Source organism: Sarcophilus harrisii, chromosome 5 (genome assembly GCF_902635505.1).
Source record: "Sarcophilus harrisii chromosome 5, mSarHar1.11, whole genome shotgun sequence".
In the NCBI taxonomy this organism is placed as follows: domain Eukaryota; kingdom Metazoa; phylum Chordata; class Mammalia; order Dasyuromorphia; family Dasyuridae; genus Sarcophilus; species Sarcophilus harrisii.
The window spans coordinates 179446561-179468192 of record NC_045430.1 but is presented as its reverse complement, the minus strand read 5'-3'; the positions used below and the strand labels follow the sequence as shown (position 1 = coordinate 179468192).

Here is a 21632-nt window from a genome sequence, read left to right as displayed (position 1 = left end):
ATTATCTCAAAATCACATTTTTCTGTGCATTATTAAATGTACACAAATACACACACATCCAAGTACCTCTGTAGTGTTATCAAACCTATTTGTAATGTTATTTAATTGTACACAGTTTTTCCTTTGCACTTCTTCTATCCTAGCCACTATCGGATTTCTGATCATTTTTTTTTAAGAATCCAAGAAATATCAGGTAACATGTATATATGAATTCTAAATGATAATCATATAAAATATGTCACACTCTCTAAAACACACATTTTTAGCCCTTGCATTGAACTGATGATAGTATGTGAAGGGAAAAGCTTTCACCATTAGATCTGTATATATGTATTGTATATTGATACAAATATTTGATAAGATAAATATATTCTAAAGCTTAAAAAGTGATATTTAATATAGTTTTTAAAAGTAATATGAATTAAAATTAATTTTGTTTTAAAATAATGTCAGGTAGAAGAAAGGCTCACTAATGCTTTGTTGGAACTGTGAATGTATCCAACCATCCTGCAAAGCAATTTGGAATAATGGCTAAAAAAATTTAAAAAATTATACATATCCTTTTACCCAGAGATTCTACCACTAGAATGTCCCAAAGAAAACATAAATAGGGAAAAGTATCTATATATATATAAAAATGTTTATAACAGCATTTTTTGTTGCAGTCAAAAACAAAACAAAAACATCAAAAACCAGAAAAAAAAAAAAAGGGTGCCCCTCAACTGGGGCACTAAATAAACAAATCATATAATAAAATTATTTTAAATTTAAAAATGATAAAAGACAAATACAGAGAAATTTGATAGACCCTTCATTTTCTTAACTCAAGATTCCAGAGTTTCTTGACTTCTTCCTCCCATGAAAATGGATTGACCTTATTAAACTTCCTGGCCTGGGGGACAAAAAGATCCCAGTGTCCAATACAAAGGGACTTGCAGATAAAATAGTAGAGAAATTCTTTATTTAGGATAAATAGCCAAAGAACTAGGAATTGAATCTAGAACCTTCTTGTTGCTGGTCAGTCATTTTCTCAATCTTTGCCAAATGGGATTATGAAGAGTTGGACAAGTTATCTGAAGCCATATTTGAACTCATGAAAAGGGTCTTTCTGACTCCAGACTTAGTGCCATACTCATTCTAGCACCTAGCTAATCCTCTAGCTCACTTTACAAATGAGGAAACTGAGGCAAACAAGCTACTAAGTGTCTGAGAACAGATTTGAACTCAGGAATATAGATCTTCCTGACTAGGCTAAACGCTCCATCCATCCGCTGTGCCTCTTAACTACAGTACATGGTACCAGAACTAAATCTGACCATATTACACTTAAGATAAAATATACAAATCATCTGAAAAAGAATATATCATACACACATATTATTTCCCAAACTGTAACAAGATGATATATGAAATACTTCAGAACTTGCCTCTTTCTCAGTGTCTCTAGATATACAAGTCCATTGATTCTCCTTCACACTGTATGCCCAGAAGTCAGCCAGATCTTGTGTTCCATCCCAGCCACCAAACAAATAAACAGTTTCTGTAATAATTGGAAAAATATAGTGTTGTTATTTTAAATAAGACAGACATTGTCAAGAGACTACCTCCTTTCTTTTCTATAATTAGCCAGTAGTTTTCTTTCCTTTTTTTTTTTTTCTTTTTAAAATTATAACTTATTATTGACAAATCATATGCATGGGTAATTTTTCAACATTGACCCTTGCAAAAACTTCTGTTCCAACTTTTCCCTTCCTTCCCTCCACCCCCTCCCCTAGATGGCAGGTAGTCTCATACATGTTAAACATGGTAAAGTGTATATTAAATATAATATATGAATACATATTTATACAGTTGTCTTGTTACACAAGAAAAATCTGATTTAGAAAGAAGGGAAGAAAAACAAAAATGTAAGCAAACAATAGCAGAAAGAGTGTAAATGCTATGTTGTGGTCCACACTCATTTCCCAGTCTTCTTTCTCTGGGTGTAGCTGATTCTGTTCAGTACTGATCAATCGGAACTGATTTGGATCCTCTCATTGTTGAAGAGAGCCACTTCCATCAGAATACATCCTCATACAGTATTGTTGTTGAAGTGTTATAATGATCTCCTGGTCCTGCTCATTTCACTCAGCATCAGTTCATGTAAGTCTTTCCAGGCCTTTCTGAAATCCTCCTGCTGGTCATTTCTTACAGAACAATAATATTCATATAGCACAATTTATTCAGCCATTCTCCAATTTGATGGGCATCCACTCAGTTTCTAGTTTCTGGCCACTACAAAGAGGGCTGCCACAAACATTTGTGCACATACAGGTCCCTTTCCCTTCTTTAAGATCTCTTTGGGATATAAGCCCAGTAGTAGCACTGCTGGATCAAAGGGTATGCACAGTCTGATAACTTTTTGAGCACAGTCTGATAACTTTTTGAGCATAGTTCCAAATTGTTCTCCAGAATAGTTGGATTCATTCACAACTCCATCAACAATGCATCAATGGCCCAGTTTCCCCACATCCCCTCCAACATTCGCCATTATCTTTTCCTGTCATCTTAGCCAATCTGATAGGTAGTGGTATCTCAGAATTGTCTTAATTTGCATTTCTCTGATTAATAACGATTTGGAGCATCTTTTCATATGGGTAGAAATAATTTCAATTTCATCATCTGCAAATTATCTGTTCATATCCTTTGACCATGTATCAATTGGAGAATTAGCCAGTAGTTTTCTATAGAAAATTAAGATACCCAAACACAGCTTTGCATAGCAGATTTTTCACATTATATTCAGGTCAATAAATTACCATCATAACATTTCCATCAGACCTATCCACATTTATCAACTTTTTGTTTTTTAAAACTCTGTAACTCTAGATGGTAGTAACAGAAGTCCCAAAGATGTTTTTTTCTGCTCTTTAGCTTCTTTTCTACAAAGTAAGGAAACTGAATTGGACAACATTGAAAGTCTCTTTGAAGAATTATGCTTTTCCTAAGTTGCAACAACAACACATCAATATTTTGCCATCACTGTGGCTAATTTTGTAGTTTCTTTCCAAAATAAATTTTCTAAAAAGTGAAATATTAGGAATATAATCCAAAACATTCTTGTTGCTCTTCAGTCATGTCTAAGTCTTCATGTCCCCATTTGGGGTTTTCTGGAAGGGACCTTAGCTACACCTCATAACAAACCCTCAATAAACACATGAAGAAATAGAGTCGAAGCAATTTGCCCAAAGTGACAAAGGTAAATTTGATTTCAGCTCAGTTTTCTGACTCTTTCCAGGGCTCTTTCTGTAATGGGCTGAGGCTTGAGTTGATGCACTGAGGTCCCAAGCACATGAGGCTAAATAGTAATTGGACTATACTCTATTAATATACATGCTTGTATAAAGAATGGCCCCCGCCCACTCTCTGTGCAAGTCGTCATGTGTTGTATAGGAAATGACGATTTTGGTGGGTGGAGGCAGAGAGATAGGAAGAGAGGCTGGGGGAGATTGGCCTGGGTTCTATTCTGGTAGCTGCTGGTCATGTGGCTTCTGGTCTAGCTAGCTTCTTGATTCAGCTGCACACATTGCTATCGCCCATTCTCTTTCACCTCCAATCTTTCTTCACTGAGAATAAAGATTGACGATTTTCCCCTAACCTGAATTCCTGACTCCGGCTGATTTTAAAATATGCGGTCATCACATCTTTCCATTACATAAAGTCACGAATATTTTCATTAACTTCGTAAATATCAAAAAATGCACATCTCTGGTATGACCCAAAACTGGGTAAACCAAAATCCCCATAGCAACTTAAATTATTAAGTGTTTTGCCACTTCAGATGAATCTAGAAATCATTCCTGGTATAAGAACTTTTGTTCTCTGATTAATCTGCCAACTATATTGACATATATTTTATCACAAAGTTATTTAACTTCTCTCTTTTGCACAGTTGATTTGCTGAGAGAGAGAGGGATATATGTGCGTGCACATGTTTTCTCAAGCATGTGTTTTTCAAGTAAGAAGTACCAAAATCAAAAGTAAAGAACAATTCCCGTTCACAAAACTCTTTCTGTTTGTAACCTCTGAATACTTGCTTAAGACTGTAAGACTCAGAAAAGGTACCAATCTACAATGGTAGAGGAAGTTCCTCAATGGCTGCTTCCCCAATACAATCACTAAAAACAAACCAAAAACCTTTATTTTTGTTTTCACTACAATTTTCCCTATTTCATCAGTTTTTATTTTGCTTTGGACTGTTTTTTTGGTTGGGCTTTTTGGAGGGGTGAGAGGAAAGGGTGCTAGGCAATCAGGATTAAGTGACTTGCCTAAGTGTCTGAGACCATATTTGTTTTTTTTGTTTTTTGTTTTTATTTAATAGCTTTTTATTTACAGGTTATATGTATGGGTAACTTTACAGCATTAACAACTGCCAAACCTCTTGTTCCAATTTTTCACCTCTTACCCCCCCATCCCCTCCTCCAGATGGCAGGATGACCAGTAGATGTTAAATATATTAAAATATAAATTAGATACACAATAAGTATACATGACCAAACTGTTATTTGGCTGTACAAAAAGAATCAGACTCTGAAATATTGTACAATTAGCTTGTGAAGGAAATCAAAAATGCAGGTGGGCATGAATATAGGGATTGGGAATTCAATGTAATGGTTTTTAGTCATCTCCCAGAATTCTTTCGCTGGGTATAGCTGGTCCAGTTCATTACTGCTCCATTGGAAATGATTTGGTTGATCTCATTGCTAAGGATGGCCAGGTCCATCAGAACTGGTCATCATATAGTATTGTTGTTGAAGTATATACTGATCTCCTGGTCCTGCTCGTTTCACTCAGCATCAGTTCGTGTAAGTCTCTCCAGGCCTTCCTGAAATCATCCTGTTGGTCATTTCTTACAGAACAATAATATTCCATAATATTCATATACCACAATTTATTCAGCCATTCTCCAACTGATGGGCATCCATTCAGTTTCCAGTTTCTAGCCACTACAAAGAGGGCTGCCACAAACATTCGTGCACATACAGGTCCCTTTCCCTTCTTTATGATCTCTGAGACCATATTTGAACTCCAGTGCTCTTGATTCCAGAGCCAAGCTGTCCCTTCATCAGTTTGTTTAAAAAAAAAAAATTCTTATTTCTTACATCATTATAGTTATATCTAGCAACACTTACTTTTCATCTGGCAGAGAATTTTTTAAAAAGGGGAAAAAAATCAGCACAACTGATAAAATGTATTGAAAAAGTCTGAAAACATGTGCAATATTTAACCACATGTCCTCTCCTATCTTTTCATTCAAATCATGCTTGATCTTTATGATTTTGATTTATTTACTTTTAACTTTTTATAATTTGGGTATGCTTTCCATTTATGTTGCTACAGTCACTGTGTATGCTATTTATTGGTTCTATTTACATGTATATCTTTTACATCACATTTACCATTTCTTATACCACAATAACAATTCCATTCCATTTATGTTCCATAACTTGGCACTCAAATCTTAGCACAGAAAGTGCTGCTATAAATATTTTGATATACATGGGGACTTATTTCTTAACTATTTGTAAGAATATATGCCCAGTAATACACTCTCTGGTTCAAAGGGTATGGACATTTTAGTCACTTTGTTGGCACAATTCCAAATTGCTTTCCAAAATGGTTATCATTTTGCAGCTTCACCAACAATGTATTAGTGTAACTATTCTTTCACAACTTCTCCAACACTGACTACTGATGTGTTGTCATTTTTGAAATTGTGAGATAAAACTTCAGGATTGTTTTGATTTCCTTTTCTCTTATTATTAGTGATTTTGAACATTTTTTCATGTGATTTTGAATACTTTGAAATTTTTCTTGAAAAGTGTTTCTTCACACTTTTTTGGCCATTGGGGAGTGGCCATTAGAGTATGCGTATTTGTGTACATATGTATATATAAATTGTTGATAGATAACACTTATAATTATCAGAAAATTCTAATACAAAAACTTTCCCATTCAACCAATTCCTTTCTTAGCCTAGATGCATTGATTTTTGTTCTTGTGGAATCTAATTTAAATTGCTTATTTTACCACGGGTAATTGCCTCTTCTATTTATTAGTTTAGAATACATCTCCAACTCAAAGTTGTGAGAGCTATATGATATAGTTCTATTTGAATTTGGGGAGGAGGGGGCTCATGCAAAGCAGTCAGAGTTAATTGACTTGCGGGGGTCACAGAGTAAGTGTTAAGTGTCTAAGGACAGATGTGAGTTCAGGTCCCCCTGACTCCAGGGTCAGTGCTCTATCCTGTGCATCACTTAGCTGCCCCTCCCTTTCAATTCTTAAGAATAATTACTTTTGATATTAAAGTCATATGTCCATTTAGAATGTACTGTGAAATATGGTATAAGATGTCGATTTAATTTCTGCCAAAAAGCTTTCAGTTTTCCCAGCAGATTTTATCACGTAAGTAGTTTTTTCTTAGGTAATTTGCTTTTCACTTTAGCAAACACAGTTTCTGATGTGTTTATCTGGTGTGTTTCTTTCTTTCTTTTTTTAACCAATCAATCATATGGTACTGATGACTACTTTTTTATAACATATTTTGATGTCCTTCATCCCTATTTATTTTCATTATTTCCCATTTGTTTTCAATCTTTTACTTTTCCAAATGAATTTGGTTATTTTATCAGATTCTATAAAGTATACTCTTGATAATTTAATTGGTATAACATTAAAAATGAAAATTAACTTTGGGAATATTGTTATTTTATTATATCGACACAACATAGTTAAGTTCATTGGATATTTCTTCATCTAGTAAAGTTATTTGTTTTTTTTAAAATTTTATTTTATTTAATATTTTCCCCCAGTTACATACAAAGCAAAAAAAAATTTTTTTACATTTGTTTTCAAAATTTTTGAGTTCTGGGTTCTCTCCCTTATCCTCACTCACAATTAAGAAAACACATATGAAGTTATGCAAAACATTTTCATAAAAGTCAAGTTGTGAAAGAAAACACAGCTCTCCCACCCTAATGAAAATAAAAACTGTTAGGAAAAATTAAGTTAAAAAGAAAAAGAGATAGAGAAAGAGAATGCTTCAATCTGTATTCAGACATAATCAGTTCCTTCTTTGGGTATGGACAGGAGTTTTATCATAAGCCCTTCAGAGTAGTCATGGATAGTTGTATTACTGAGAATTAACAGTCATTTACATCTGATTATTCCAGAACACTGGTATTACTTTGTATTTCACTTTGCTTGAGTTCATGGAAGACTTATCAGATTTTTTTTTTTTTTGAGAGCATCCTGCTCATTTTTCCCCACAGAACAATAATATTTCATCACAAACACAGTTCATTGAGCCATTTGTCAATTGATAGATATCCCTTTCATTTCCAATTTTTTTTTTTGCCCTGAGAATCGCTATGAACATATTTTTGTACATAATACTTCATTTTCCTTTTTTCTTCTTGAATCTCTTTTGGTGTTCATGCTTAGTGGTGGTATTATCAGATCAAAAGATAAGCATGAATTTATAGCCCTTTAGGCACAGATTATATCTTTTGACCATTTATCAATTGGGGCATGGCTCTTATTTTTTATAAATTTGATGCAGTTGTCTCTATGTTTGAGAAATGAGGCCGCATCACAGAAACTTTTTTCAAAAACTTTTTGATAATTGCTAAATAATAATAATATTAAATAATAATAAATTGCTAAATGTATACCCTCCCCTGGTCCAATTATTTTTTCTTCTTTCACTCTGTCCCTCCTCAAAATATTTTGCTATTGATCACCCAGTCCCCCAATATACCTTCTCTTTTATCATCCTCCCCACTTCCCATATTTTATTCCCCTCTAGCTTTCCTACAGGTAAGATAGATTTCTATACCCCTATTAAGTATGTATATTAATTCCCTCTTTGAGCCAATTCTCATGGCTTCATTTCCCTTTTCCCCTCCCCTGTAAGCTTTCTCTCTCTTTTTTTTATGGTAGATAATTTGCACCACTGCACTTCTTCCTTTCTCTTTCTACCAGTTTTTCCTCTTTCATCCCTTAATTATATCATTTTTAAAAAAGATATCCCTTCATATTCAACTCATACCTGTGCTCTCTGTCTTTATATACTCTTTATATAACTGCCACAATAATTTTAATGAGTTACAGTATCATTTTCCCATGTAGGAATGTAAACAGATAAATCTAATCAAGTCCCTTGTGCTTTCACTTTCCTGATTATCTCTTTATGCTTCTCCAGAGTCCTGTATTTGAAAATCAAATCTTTCATTTGGCTCTGTTCTTTTCATCATAAATGCTTGAAAATGCTCTATTTCACTGAATGATCACCTTTTCCTCTGAATGATTATACTCAGTTTTGCTGGGCAGGTGATTTTTAGTTGTAATCCTAATTCTACTGCTCTTCAGAATATCATATTCCAAGTCCCTTAATGTGGAAGTTGCTCATTCTTGTGTTAGCCTGACTGTGGCTCCACTATACTTACACTGTTTCTTTCTGGATGCTTGCAACATTTTCCCCTTGACCTGGAAGTTCCAGAACTGGGCTATAATATTCCTGAAAGTTTTCATTTTGGGATCTCCTTAGAAGATGATCAGTGGATTCTTTCAATTTCTATTTTACTCTCTGGTTCTAGAATATCAGGATGGTAGCTTACACTAGGATTGCACACTAGACTCCCGTCTCTGCTGACCTTCCAAATCCTCCCTGGTGTCCCCAGGCAGAGAGATTCAGAAGCCTCCAGCACTGATGCTGATTCTGAGGTCCCACCCTACTGATGCTAGAGTTCTGCCAGGGCTGGGACTAGGGCCATGCTGGTGTAGGCAAGTCCTGGGATTGCGCACTGGGCATTCACTTTGGTTCCACAGACCTTCCTGCTAACCTTCCAGGTCCTCTTTGCTGCCTCTGGATTGAGAGATCTGGAAGTCTCCAGGATTGTCATGGAATCAGAGGTTGGGCCAGGGCCAGGCCTGTGCTGGCAAGATTATACTGCATATTGGGTTCTCTGGAGTCACAGACCTTTGCTGTTGATCTTCTAAATTGCCTTTGGCTGGCAAAAGTTCTACTCCATCTTTCTGGATGTTGTGATGCTCTAAAATTTGTTTACAGTCATTATTTAAAAGAATTTTGAATGGTATGGGTGAGAGGTGGGGTGAGTTCCTATCTTTACTCTAGCATCTTGGCTCCACCTCTATATTTCTTCAAGAAACACTTTCTAACTTAATATAGACAAGTCTTTTTTGGTTTGGTTTCTTTTTTTGGCAGATTGATCCCCAGATAATTTGGCAAAGGATCTACCATAAAAAAGAGGCAAGAAAAAGCTCTTACTGGGAAGGGGAAGAGGGAAGTGAAGCCATTAGAATTGGCTCAAAGAGGGAATTTATATATATATATATACACACACACACACATACTCAATAGGGATATAGAATTTTAAGTATTTTGTTATTATTTGGAATGGCATTCTCCTATTTTTTGCTTCTTGGGGGTTTTGTTATTATTTTTGGTTTTTTATTATACAGAAATGCTGTTGATTTGGGGGGGGATTAATTTTGTAGACTGAGACTTTGTAAACCTATTTCATTATCTTATTAATATCCTTGCTGATTCCCTAGGATTTTCCAGATACGTCATTCCATCATCAGCAAACAAGGATAGTTTCATCCCTTTTTTACTTATGACTGTGCCTTTAATTTCTTTATCTTGTCTTTTTTAATGTTTCTAAAACTGTATCAGTTAACAGTGGGGATAATAAAAAGTCCTTGCTTCCCTCTGGAATGAAAGCTTTTTATACTTTTTATGATATTAAAAAAAAAAGTCTTTCCATGTCTATACTTCATATGGTTTTTGGCATAAAAGAGTGCTATACTTTGTCAAAGATCTTTTCTGCATGATTCTAAATGATCATATGGTTTTGGGATATTCTAGTTTTTAAAATGATTAATGTTAATTTCCTAATGTTGAACCATCTTTGCATTACCCATATAAATTCTACTTGGTCCTAAGAAAAAGCTTTTCAGTAAATAGTTATAATTTGTTTGGTAGGAATCTGTTTAAAATTTTTATCCAATATTCATTAATGATATTAGCCTATAGTATTCTGTGTTTTAACTTTCCTTAGCTTAGGTATCAGAATTATATTTGCCTCATAAAAAGACCCTGGTAGAAAGGGTCCCACATGTGGAATAATACTTGTGGCAGCCCTTTTTGCAGGAGCAAGAAACTGGAAACTCAATGAATGCCCATCAGTTGGAGAATGGCTAAATAAGTAATGGTATATGAATGTTATAGAATGTTATTGTTCTGTAAGAAATAATCAGCAGGATGATTTCAGAGAGACCTAGAGAGACTTATGTGAACTGATGCTAGATGAAGTAAAGAGAATCAGGAGATCATTATGGACAACAACAAGATTATCTGATGATCAACTGTGATGGACTTGGTTCTTTTCAACAATGAGATGATTGATGCCAGTTCCAATGATCTTGTGATAAAGAGAGTCATCTGCACCGAGAGAGAGAACTATGGGGACTGAATGTGGTTCACAGCATAGCATTTTCATTTTTTTGTTGTTTTTTGCTTGCATTTTATTTTCTTCATTTTTTTCTGGTTTGATTTGATTTTTCTTGTACAGCAAGATAATTGTATAAATATGTATACATACATTGGATTTAGCATATATTTGTACCATGTTTAATATATATTGGACTACTTGCCACCTAGGTAGGAGAAGGTAGGGGAAAACTGAAACACAAGATTTTGCAAGGGCTAATGTTGCAGAATTATCCATGCATATGTTTCAAGAAATAAAAAGGTCTAATAAAAAAATGGAAAAAAATAAAAAAATAAATAAAAAGACACTGGTAGGATGCTTTAATATTTAAGAATAATTTGTGAAGTATGGGTCCTGAGAATCCATCATAGCTAGGAATTTTTTTTTCTTTGGTAATTCCTTTTCAATTTCCTTGTTAGGGGTTTTATTTTTTTTTAACGGTATTTCCTTTATTTTCTAAATTTTAGTCCTAGAGAACAAGGACTATCTCACTTTTTCATACTTGAATCTCAGCACCTGGCATACTGCTTGTCAGAGAAAATGTCAAGTATGAAATACTATCTATATAGAGACTATAACTCTATGGAAAGTTATAAGATCATGAAACTACATGGGAGAATACATGCATTTATTAATTGTTTATTATGTGCCAGTACTGTCCTAAGCACTGGGGAAACAAATGCAAGCTAGAAGAAAACAGTCCCTGTTTTCTTACATTTTAATGGGGGGAAATAACAAATAAAAGGAAGCTGAAGGAAATCAAGGGGAAATGATGTTTTTGAGGTCCAGTAGAAGTTAGGAACAAAGCCAGGTACAAAACAAAGGCAGACCAGCCCTGGCTCTCCATAAATGGAAGTCTCCCAAAAAAACTGCCCAGTTGAAAAGAGGATCAGGCCTTCCAGAGATAGGAGAGTGAAGAGGCTCCACGGATTAAGGGAAATTCCAGGATAAGCCAAAATTTGAGGAGGCATAATTCTGAAGTCCAAAAAAAGACAGGTCTACTGAATTTTATACTTTCTTCATTTGTAAATAAAATGAAGGTGTTGAACCAGATGATCTCCAACATATCTCCTATTTCTACCATTCTACAACACGTCCATATTCCACAGATATACTAGCCAATTCTCTCAACAAGAAAGAATTATGACACTCACTACCAGAATATTGCCTGGACATTGCCTCGGTTTCAACTAACTTATATTCTTATGTTTTTGGATACTTTTATATCAAGTGAGTTTAACCAGTGGAGGTAAGGAAGCTTCAGGATAAAAAATTGCACTGGTCATCAAGGATAGATTTTTAATGGTGCAGTATTAACCAGCTTTTTCCCAATATTTTTGAAACATCTACCTAGAATGTAAATCCAGTGGGTCAGAATTTTGTTTAATTATATATAAATACTGAATCCAGAACCTTTATTGCACCTAATAAATAATGAATAATGATAATTTTTCAAATAGCAAAACGATCATATTTCAGGCCTTAAAAACATACTTTTTACTATTAGGTAACTAACATTTAAAAGAATTCCAGAACATTGAGAATTTTACAGAATTTTTCTTCAAAAGACTTTTTATCAAGCATAAAAATCATTTGCCAAGCTTTTACCAGAAAGTTAATTAACACAATTGAGTTATGAACCTCTGGAAAAAATGAAAATAGAGGGGGAAAAAAGATGTATATAATTGAAACAGCAATTGACCTTTTGTTTAGTAGTGTTTCTGGGCATCCTTCTGATAAGGTTACCCTAGTTCATTAACTTTAATAACCTTTCCTCTTGGGTTCTGGGTTCCCAATGTTCCTTCTGAAAAGCAGGTCTCTTTGTACACATAAATTCTCACAGAGTAAAAAATAAATAAATAAAACAAAAATAAAAACAAAACCCCCACCAAAAAACCCACATTTACCACAACAGCCTCATTGATGGCTGAGCAAAATAAAATCTGGCAGAGAAATAGTATCTTATTGGAGTCCAGCCAAAATGTCATTCTGGTCCACGAAAGCTTTGTGGCCCCAGTTAAAGTTTAAGAATAAATCTGAATGAAACAGATAGAAATAGAACCTTTTCATATACTTGAATGAAAATTTAATGAAAACTAAATCATTTAGAATCATTCAGGAATATATTATTGGCATGAAAGCAAACACCAGAAAAAGTACTAAATAGCATGCAAATGATACAAAAAAAATAAAAGTATACAGAAATAAGTTGACTGATTTCTGATTTCTCCTATCCAAGAGTGTTAAGACCATTTATAAGAATGAGGAAAGCCAAAGGAAATAGAGTGGGGGAAAGAGAGAGAGAGAGAGAGAGAGAGAGAGAGTGTGTGTGTGTGTGTGTGTGTAAGTGTGTGTGTGTGTGTATAGGATAAAAAGTCAGAGACCATTTGACAAATTTAAGCTTGATTAGAGCACTGGTGCTATAAATCCAATCCAACAAACATTTATAAAACACCTACCGGGGAAAGGCACTGAGCTTAATGACCAAATAATAAATAGTTCCTGTCTTCAAGGAGTTTATGTTCTTCTGTGTCTGGTAGGAAGACACAAAACATGTAAATAGAGAAAGGTATACATACTCATTTAAAAATGAATATTAACACCAAGAAGCAGAAGTAGAAGGTCCCTGCAGGAGGTGGTGTACGAGTTGAACTTTGTGCTAGGGATTCTAAGCCGGAGAGGTGAGAAGACTGTACATTCCAAGAATGGAAGGCAGTTTGTGCCTCAAGGCAGGAAAGTGCAGAGCTTTAGGGGCAGCAAGTGGGCTCATGTGGCCGGACAATAGCTTGCTTAATAAGGAAGAGGTATGAAATAAGTATGAACAAGTAGGCTGAGCCAGATGGTGCAGGGCTTTTAGTTTTATCCCAGAAGCCAAAAGGGCATTGCCAAAGGATTTTGAGCATGGATATGACACACACCGGCCTGCACTTCAGGTCATACTGGTGACTATATGGACACTGAATCTGAAAGCAGAAACTGAAAGCCAATGCTCCAACCATGCAGCTACTACAGCAACACAAGGGAGAAGGGTGGAATGGGTCACAGAGAAGGAAGAATAAGATAATACTAATGCTGAAAACCTGGGTGATTTAGTAAAAACTAAATCATTTGGAATCATTCAGGAATATAATATTGGCATGAAAGCAAACACCAGAAAAAGAAAAAAAAAAGTTTGGAGAAGGTGGTGTTTTTAAAATAAGATGAATTGTTTTGGATATGTCTAAAGGATGCCTAACAGGACACTCAAATTGAAAGTAGATATAGAGATTTAAAAAATCTGTATACAAATACATTAACTCACAGAAGCTTATTAAATCACTGAAAGAAGGTATAGAGAATGAGAACCAGAATAAACATTGGGACACACTGATACTTCAAAGAATATAGATGATGCTCTAACATAAGAGATTGGGAAAGAATGTAAGGATAGGAAGGAAGAAATCCAAAGGAAAACAATGTTATCAAAACTCAGGAAGAAGTGTATACAGAATGAGGGAGAAGATAAAACTAGAAAGGGAAGAAAGAGCCAAAGTATGTAGGGCAGGAACTCCGCCTAAGCATTTATACTTTATTCCATAGGCAATAAATATATGCTGAAGGCTTTTGAGATAAGGAGCACTGTGATCAGAATTGCAATGTGAATGATATATAAGATTAAAGAGGTGGAAAAGACTATAAACATAGGTGGAAAAATTAAAAAGCCATTATAACAATCCATGCCCAACACTTCAATTAATATATAAAAATTAAATTTAAAATTGGGTTCTAGCTCAGATCAAGATTAAACCATTACTTAGACCAAAAAGGATGGAGCTGTGAAATGATCCAATCATTCTAGAGAGCAATTTGGAACTATGCCCCACGGCCATAAAACTACACACCCTTTGATCAAGCAGTGCCTTTTACTGGGTCTATATCCCAAAAAGGTCTTAAAGGAGGGAAAGGGACCTATAAGTCCAAAAATATTTGTAGCCATTCTTCTTTAGTGGAAAGGAACTGGAAACGGAGTGGATGCCCATCAGTTGGGAAATAGCTGAATAAGTTATGGTATGTGAATATAATGGAATATTACTGTTCTATAAGAAATAATGAACAAGCTGATTCCAGAAAAGCCTGGAAAGACTTAATACAAACTGATGTTGGGTGAAGTAAGCAGAACCAAGAGAACATTGTATACAGTAACAAGATTATATCATGATAAACTCTGATGGACGTGGCTCTTTTCAAATGATGGAAAGGGCCATCCACATTCAGAGAGAGAACTATGGAGACTGAATGTGGATCAAAGGAGACTATATTTTCGGGGTGGGGGGAAAGGAGGAGAAATCTTAAATTCTTATATTCTCTCATTGTCTATTTAGTCTTTATTCCAAAGTAAAACTTTTGTCTGCTTATTACTAACCTGAATATATTCTCTCTCTCCTCTCTCTCTCTCTCTCTCTCTCTCTCTCTCTCTCTCTCTCTCTCTCTCTCTCTCTCTCTTTTTCCTCACACACACACACACACACACACACACACAAAGGAAAAAAGAAAAAACCTTAGAAATTTCAAGGCAACTGTACTTTCTAGTCTATATACTATAAAGGTTCTCAAGGTTCAAACTACAATTGTGCCTGCAGATTCTGCAATTTGAAGATAAATTATGCTCTTATTGGTTTAATTTTAAGTACATAATACTCCACAAATTGGCATACTGTCACTTCATTTCTGAAATTACAGCAACTCATTTCCTCTAGTATTGGTAGCAAGAAATATGAATTATGATCATTCACTGATTGTCAAGAAAAGTCCGGTTAGCTAGAACAGTATCACACCTGAGAAGGCAGTTCTGCTTCTCATTAAAGTAATTATTTGCGTGGTTTTTTTTTTTTTTTAAATAATAACAGCTTTTTATTTTTTAAGATACATGCAAAAATAATTTTCACTTCACCCCTGCAAAACCCTGGGTTCCACATTTTTCTCCTTCCCTTACTTTCTTCCCTCCCTTGGATAGGAAGCAATCCAATATAGGTTAAACAAGTGCAATCTTATAAACATATTTCTACATTTATTATGCTGCACAGAAAAATCAGATCAAAGGGGGAAAAGAGAGAAAGAAAATAAGTAAACAAACAACAACAAAAGATGAAAATAATATGCTCTGATCCACATTCAGTCTTCATAGTTCTCTCTGGATGTGGATGGCACTCTCCATCACACGTCTATTGGAACTGTCTTGAATCACCTCACTGTTGAAGACAGCCAGGTCCATCACAGGTGATCATCAAATAATTTTGCTGTTACTGTATACAATGTTCTCTTGTTTCTGCTCACTTCACTCAGCATCAGTTCATGTAAATCTTTTTAGGCTTTTCTGAAATCAGCCTGCTCATTATTTCTTACAAAACAATAATATTCCATTATATTCACATACCATAATTTATTCAGCCATTCTCCAGCTGATGAGCATCCACTTAGTTTCCAGTTTCTTGTCACTACAAAAAAGGCTGCTACATTTTTGCACATGTGGTTTACTTTCCCTTTTTTATGATCTCTTTGGGATATAGATCCAGTAAAGACATTACTAGATCAAAGGATATGCACAATTTTAGCCCTTTGGACATAGCTCCAAATGTAAAGAAATACTGTTAAAAGAAAATAATTATTTACTAGATTTGTAATCCCTTTGCTACTCCTGCCTTGTGTGACTAAGGTTAAATAACAATTTCTTTGACACTAAGTTTCTTCATCTACTTTGGAAAGATTACTTAATACTAATTTGGAAAATAAAAGAAAAAGCAAATTTACTTTTTAGACTAAAAGTACAGTGAATATAGCATTTAGTTTAAGGACAGAGGATAAACTTCTAATTATATTGAGTTTAACCCTAAATGATGAAATTCTATTAACTACAGAATGAATGAAGAGATTAAATAACTTATTGAGGGTCATACAGCTAAGAAGTACAGGGGTTACTTGAACATAGTCTTTCTGGATTACAAGACCTCAGTTCTCCATCCAATACACCAAACTGCCTCCCTAGCATTTATTATAATAATCTTAATTCTTTAGCTTTTGGAAGGGTGCGGGAGAGAGGGATACAAGTGATGAAATATACCCATTTTCCACTTACTTCATTTATTCCATTTACTCTTTGCCTTGGGTTATCTTGACAAGTGAATGGAATTTGGATTGAATTTGAAGATCAAGCAATTAAGACTTTAAATCACATTAATGGGGGTGACAATCACTGATAAGTTTGAAAATAGAAACCATAAAGACCTCAGATAATCCAGCAACTGACTTGTTTCCTTGAGACTTAAAAGCACTCAAAGCTTTCCTACCTTTAAAAACTCTCACTAGACCCTGTTGCCTCCTAAAGCTATTGCTCTATATGTTTTCTCTTTTCACAAAAGTTTAGAAAAAGAGCATATTATTTTCATAACTTTCACTTTCTTCTCCTATGAAACCATTCTCCAATCTAGTTTTTGACTGTCTTACTTAAGTTGCTCTGTGCAAATGAGCTGTTTAATTCACAAATTTGACGGCCTTTTTTCAATCCTCATTCATTTTCTCCTCCCTGCAGCATCTGATGCAACCCCTTGTCTATCTGGATACTCTCTTTTTGGGGGCCAGGAGGGAAGATTGTGACAATGCTTTCTTTTAGTTTTCTTCCTATCGGACTATTCTTTTGAAATCTTCATTGCTTGATCATCATGCATGCCATGCCCTCTCTATGTATATGCTAAAAACTCTACACGCTTTCTTGATGACCTCATAAGCTCCCGTGCATTCAAATAATATTTCTTATGTCTTATATCCAGGTTCAGTCTTTTACACAAGAACCAAGTTTTATATCACAACTGATGAAAGATGGGCAGTGAAAAACTCTCAGATCCTTTCTTACCCTGCTGCCCTCATGGATTTCATCTTATTCCTACTAGCCCCCATCTTCCTCCCAACCCCGACTTTTCAGCTTTTTTTCATGTGATGTTTCCTTGCGAGCAGAGACTATCTTTTACCCTTCCTTGTATCCTTAGCACAGACCAGATATATAACTGGCATTTAAACTTTTTAAAAGTAATTATGGCATTTCCAATTGGACATTCTATAAGCATCTCCAATGCCAATTCATAATTCATTACCTTTCCCCTTAAACTCACCCCTCTTCTGAATTTCCCTCTTTTTTTCAGGGGTATCACCATCCTTCCAGTCACCCAAGTCAGCAACCTTAAGAGTCATCCTTGAATCTCCCAAGTCTGTATTTCCTCTTTTCTCAACCCACACAACAATTACTATTTGAGGCTCTCACAATCTCTCACTACACTACCATGATTGCTTCCCTGCCTTTGGGCTCTCTTCTCTCCTGCATGAGGTCTGATCCTGTTACTTCTCTGTTCAAGAAGTTCCTTGCAACGCTGTGCCCCTAGCCTTATTACTGCTGTTATCTTTGCCTTCCAAAGGATTTTTCTCAGTTAGTTCTGGAATGACATAACTTTTATATAACCAGACAACTCAAGCACTCTCTTTTTACTTCCATCTCTTAGAGTGTTCACATATCGCCCCCAAACCTCAGCTCAATACCAGCCCACAATAAAGGTATATAACAATCTCCCCAACCTCTTGAAATGATTTTGTAATTCTTCTCTATTTTCTTGTGTGTGTACATGCTGCCCTGTATGCCATCCCCAAGAGAAAGCTACCAACCTGAAGATAAGAAGTGTTTTTATGTTTGTGTCTGTTTCGGGTCAAGTCAATAAACATTTGTTAAACATCTATCGTGTGCTAGACACTGCCAGGCACTTATGCTAACCTTTGGGGAGACAAAGAAAGACAGAAACAATACCTGCTCTCAAAAATTTCATATCTAATGGGGAAGATAATGTGAAAATAATTATATATAGATGAAACAGGGGCACCAGGAAAGCTTATAGAAGTGAGTGAGATTTTGGCTGAGACTGGAAATCCGGGGAAAGAAGGATGGAGAGATATATAAAAGACTGAATTCCAGGCCTGGGGGAGGGATGGCCAGTGAAAACATCCAATAAGAGAGAGTATTTTTTTTGAGGAATTGCAAAGAAGTCAGGGGTCCTGCATCAAAGAATAAATGGAAAGGGGAAAAGATATAATAAGACTGGAAAGGTAGGAGGGAACCAATTTATGAAGCACTATAAAAGTTAAATGAAGATTTTATATAAATATATATATATATATATTCTGGTAGTAACTGAGAACCATTGAAGTTTACTAAAAAGGTCTTTAAATAAGTAAGTCTGTTGCCCAGAAATTCCTTAATTCTTAGTAATCAGATGAAAGGCACAAATGCATGCTTCAAATACTTCTTATGCTACACATAGCTACAGAAAAGCAGAGATACAAAGACATCTGTAATATAGGAGCTTAACTCCCATGTTCCCTTCAAATCCTTTATCTTTTAAAAGACTATAAGATAACTCTAGTAAAACATACACATTGCCATCAGAAAGACAGTGAACACCACTTTCCCTTAATTACTAAAAAAGAGCCAACAAACAGCTTCCAAAGTGAATTTTTAAAATTCCTCTTGGCTGCTTTTGTAATAGTAGGGTTTTGCCAGAACACTAAAACTCATTCTCAAGAAAATGAAATAAAAAGCTTCTTAATTGTATATTCTAAATTCCTATGGAAATCACACAAAGAACTTCATGATACAGTAGACATTTAAATAGTCAACAGCATACTTTTCATGAAATTATTCCTTTCCATAGCAAAAGTCTGAACACTGCTTTTTCTGCCTTCCTCCTAGACCCTACATATCATATAATGTAATAATGTAAGGGTAAAGGGGCAGGGTGTAGGACTTATAATAAACAAATCTGATAGACATGCAAAATGAATAGAATAACACATTATTTCCTAATTATCTATTGAGGTTTGGATTCCCCTTGGATAGTTTACTCCAACAAAACTTCATAAGAAATCTTAAAAAAACAAACAAACAAACAAACAAAAAAAAAAAACTAAAAGGAAAATCCATGCAATGATGAGTTTTTCTTTACAGGTTCTCCATTCTTAGAATTGTATCAATCTGAACCTACTATTGTAGATTAAAAAACTATCAGTAAGTAATATAAACAGGAAAAACACCCAAGAGGACATTTGGGAACAACTGGGAAGCAGCTATTATTTAAAATGTTGAATAATTTCAAATAAATTGGTATCTACTTAACTCTAAATTTTCAAAAGTATGAGCAGACATGTTGCACCACTATTTACTTTTATTTTTTTTATTTTTGCTGAGGCAACTGGGGTCAAGTGACTTGCCCAGGATCATACAGCCAGGAAGTGTTAAGTGTCTGAGACCTGATTTGAACTCAGGTCCTTCTGACTTCAGGGCTGGTACTCTATACACTGCATCATCTTGCTGCCCCAAAATCATTACTCTTTACACCAGTAAAGGACAATTATCTCTACTTTTCTTGGATTAAAAAAAATTTTTTTTTACTTTAAAAAAATTTCTTGTGGCTTTCCTTCCTTTCTAAAAGTTACACTAAATTCAAATTTCTACACAAAAAGTGGAAAAGGAAACAGTAAAGTTATCATTATAAGAAAAAACAAACTAAAGAAAAATGGTTTCCCATTTAAAATTCATTTTAAGCTAGCAAGATTGTTTATAATCTCACTTCAGTAAAAGCAAGATAATAAATTTTACACTTCTTGCTTCCTTAATTTAATGATTTACTAATTCAGCTTTTGTCAGTGTCTAAAAAAAGAGGAAAGTAATAGCAAATATCTTTTCAGGATGTAACATAAATATAAAAGTGGAATTTAAGACTATCTCCAGAACTGCTTCAAATCTTGCCTTGAGGGAATTGACTACCTGTAGTATTTGGAGCAAGTCACCAAACTTCACTGGATTTTCACCTCTGCAAATGACAAGCATAAATAAGAGTATCTCTGAGGCTCTTTTCAACAATAGATCTATGACTCTGAGCATCTGAAATATTTTATTTTAGAAATTAAGAATACAAATAATAAAAACTCATGTGACAAAATACTCGGCCAAAAGAGAAGAGTCCCAACTTTAGAATTCGAACAGCCACTTGATCAAATGACTAAAGTTCTTTAATTTGTAATCTTCCTGGATGAGAAAAAGTTAATAAAATTTCCCAAAATTTCCCTAAAAATAAGTTAAACTTTTTAGGTGAAATAATCTGAATATTTAAAAAAAAAATTCTGTAGCACTTTCCCTCTAACACTATCTTAAGGGTATGTTGCACAGAATCTTACATTCTTGTTATTAAGAACAACAATTCACATTTATATTTGCTTTAAATTCTAATAAAGTACTTTCTTCCCAACAACCCAATGAAGTTGACACTACAGATATTATCTTCAAAAGCCTAGGCTCATTGACTTGCTCATAGTAAAGCACCTAGCAAATAAGTGTCAGAAGCCGGTACTGAACACAGGTAGGTCTATTTCTGAGTCTGGTACTCTTTCTACTGCACCAAAATGCCAGCTGTAATAAAGATGAGATTGTATTACAATAAGGATTTATCTGCTCTTTTGGTTAGAACCAAGATGAACCTGAAATTAAGACAAAATGGTTGAACATTGGAAGGTGCGCGCGTGTGTGTGTGTGTGTGTGTCTCATATTTTAATAAGATAAATGCTCTTTTCAATTTCTTTCCAAGCCAGCAATAAAAGGACTTTTACATGAATAAAATATGATATATATAAAATATATTATATATGTATACACACACACACACATATATACATATAATATTTTAATAAGATAAATGCTCCTTTCAACTCCTTTCCAGGCCAGCAATAAAAGGATTTTTAGAGGAAAAAAACATCAGAATTCCTTTTGGTTCTGATCTTAAGCCAAATTAAATAGAGGGAGCACCAGATGCTGTCCTCCAAAATAACAAAAAGCTATAAAACATTAATTCAAGACCAAAACCAATTCAGAGTCAAAAATAACCACAGAATTCTTCCAAGCATGTATCTGATATAAAAGTAAAAAGGGAAAGGTAAAGACCATTGCAAAGTTTAAAGTTCAAAGAATATGAGAGCATAAAAATGGATTCCCTATTGCTTTCCTCCCCCCAA

General features: G+C 34.6%; 1 protein-coding gene across 6 annotated transcripts in view; it reads right to left on the bottom strand.

The window, feature by feature from the left end:
• The window catches only part of MKLN1 (muskelin 1), a 289454-nt gene that overhangs the window by 74801 nt on the left and 193021 nt on the right, over positions 1-21632 (bottom strand). For all 6 annotated transcript variants that reach the window (XM_031941073.1, XM_031941074.1, XM_031941072.1 and 3 more), the window contains one exon: positions 1428-1540. In XM_031941073.1, the coding sequence (XP_031796933.1) occupies positions 1428-1540 (113 nt within the window). The remainder of the gene's footprint in view (positions 1-1427; positions 1541-21632) is intronic.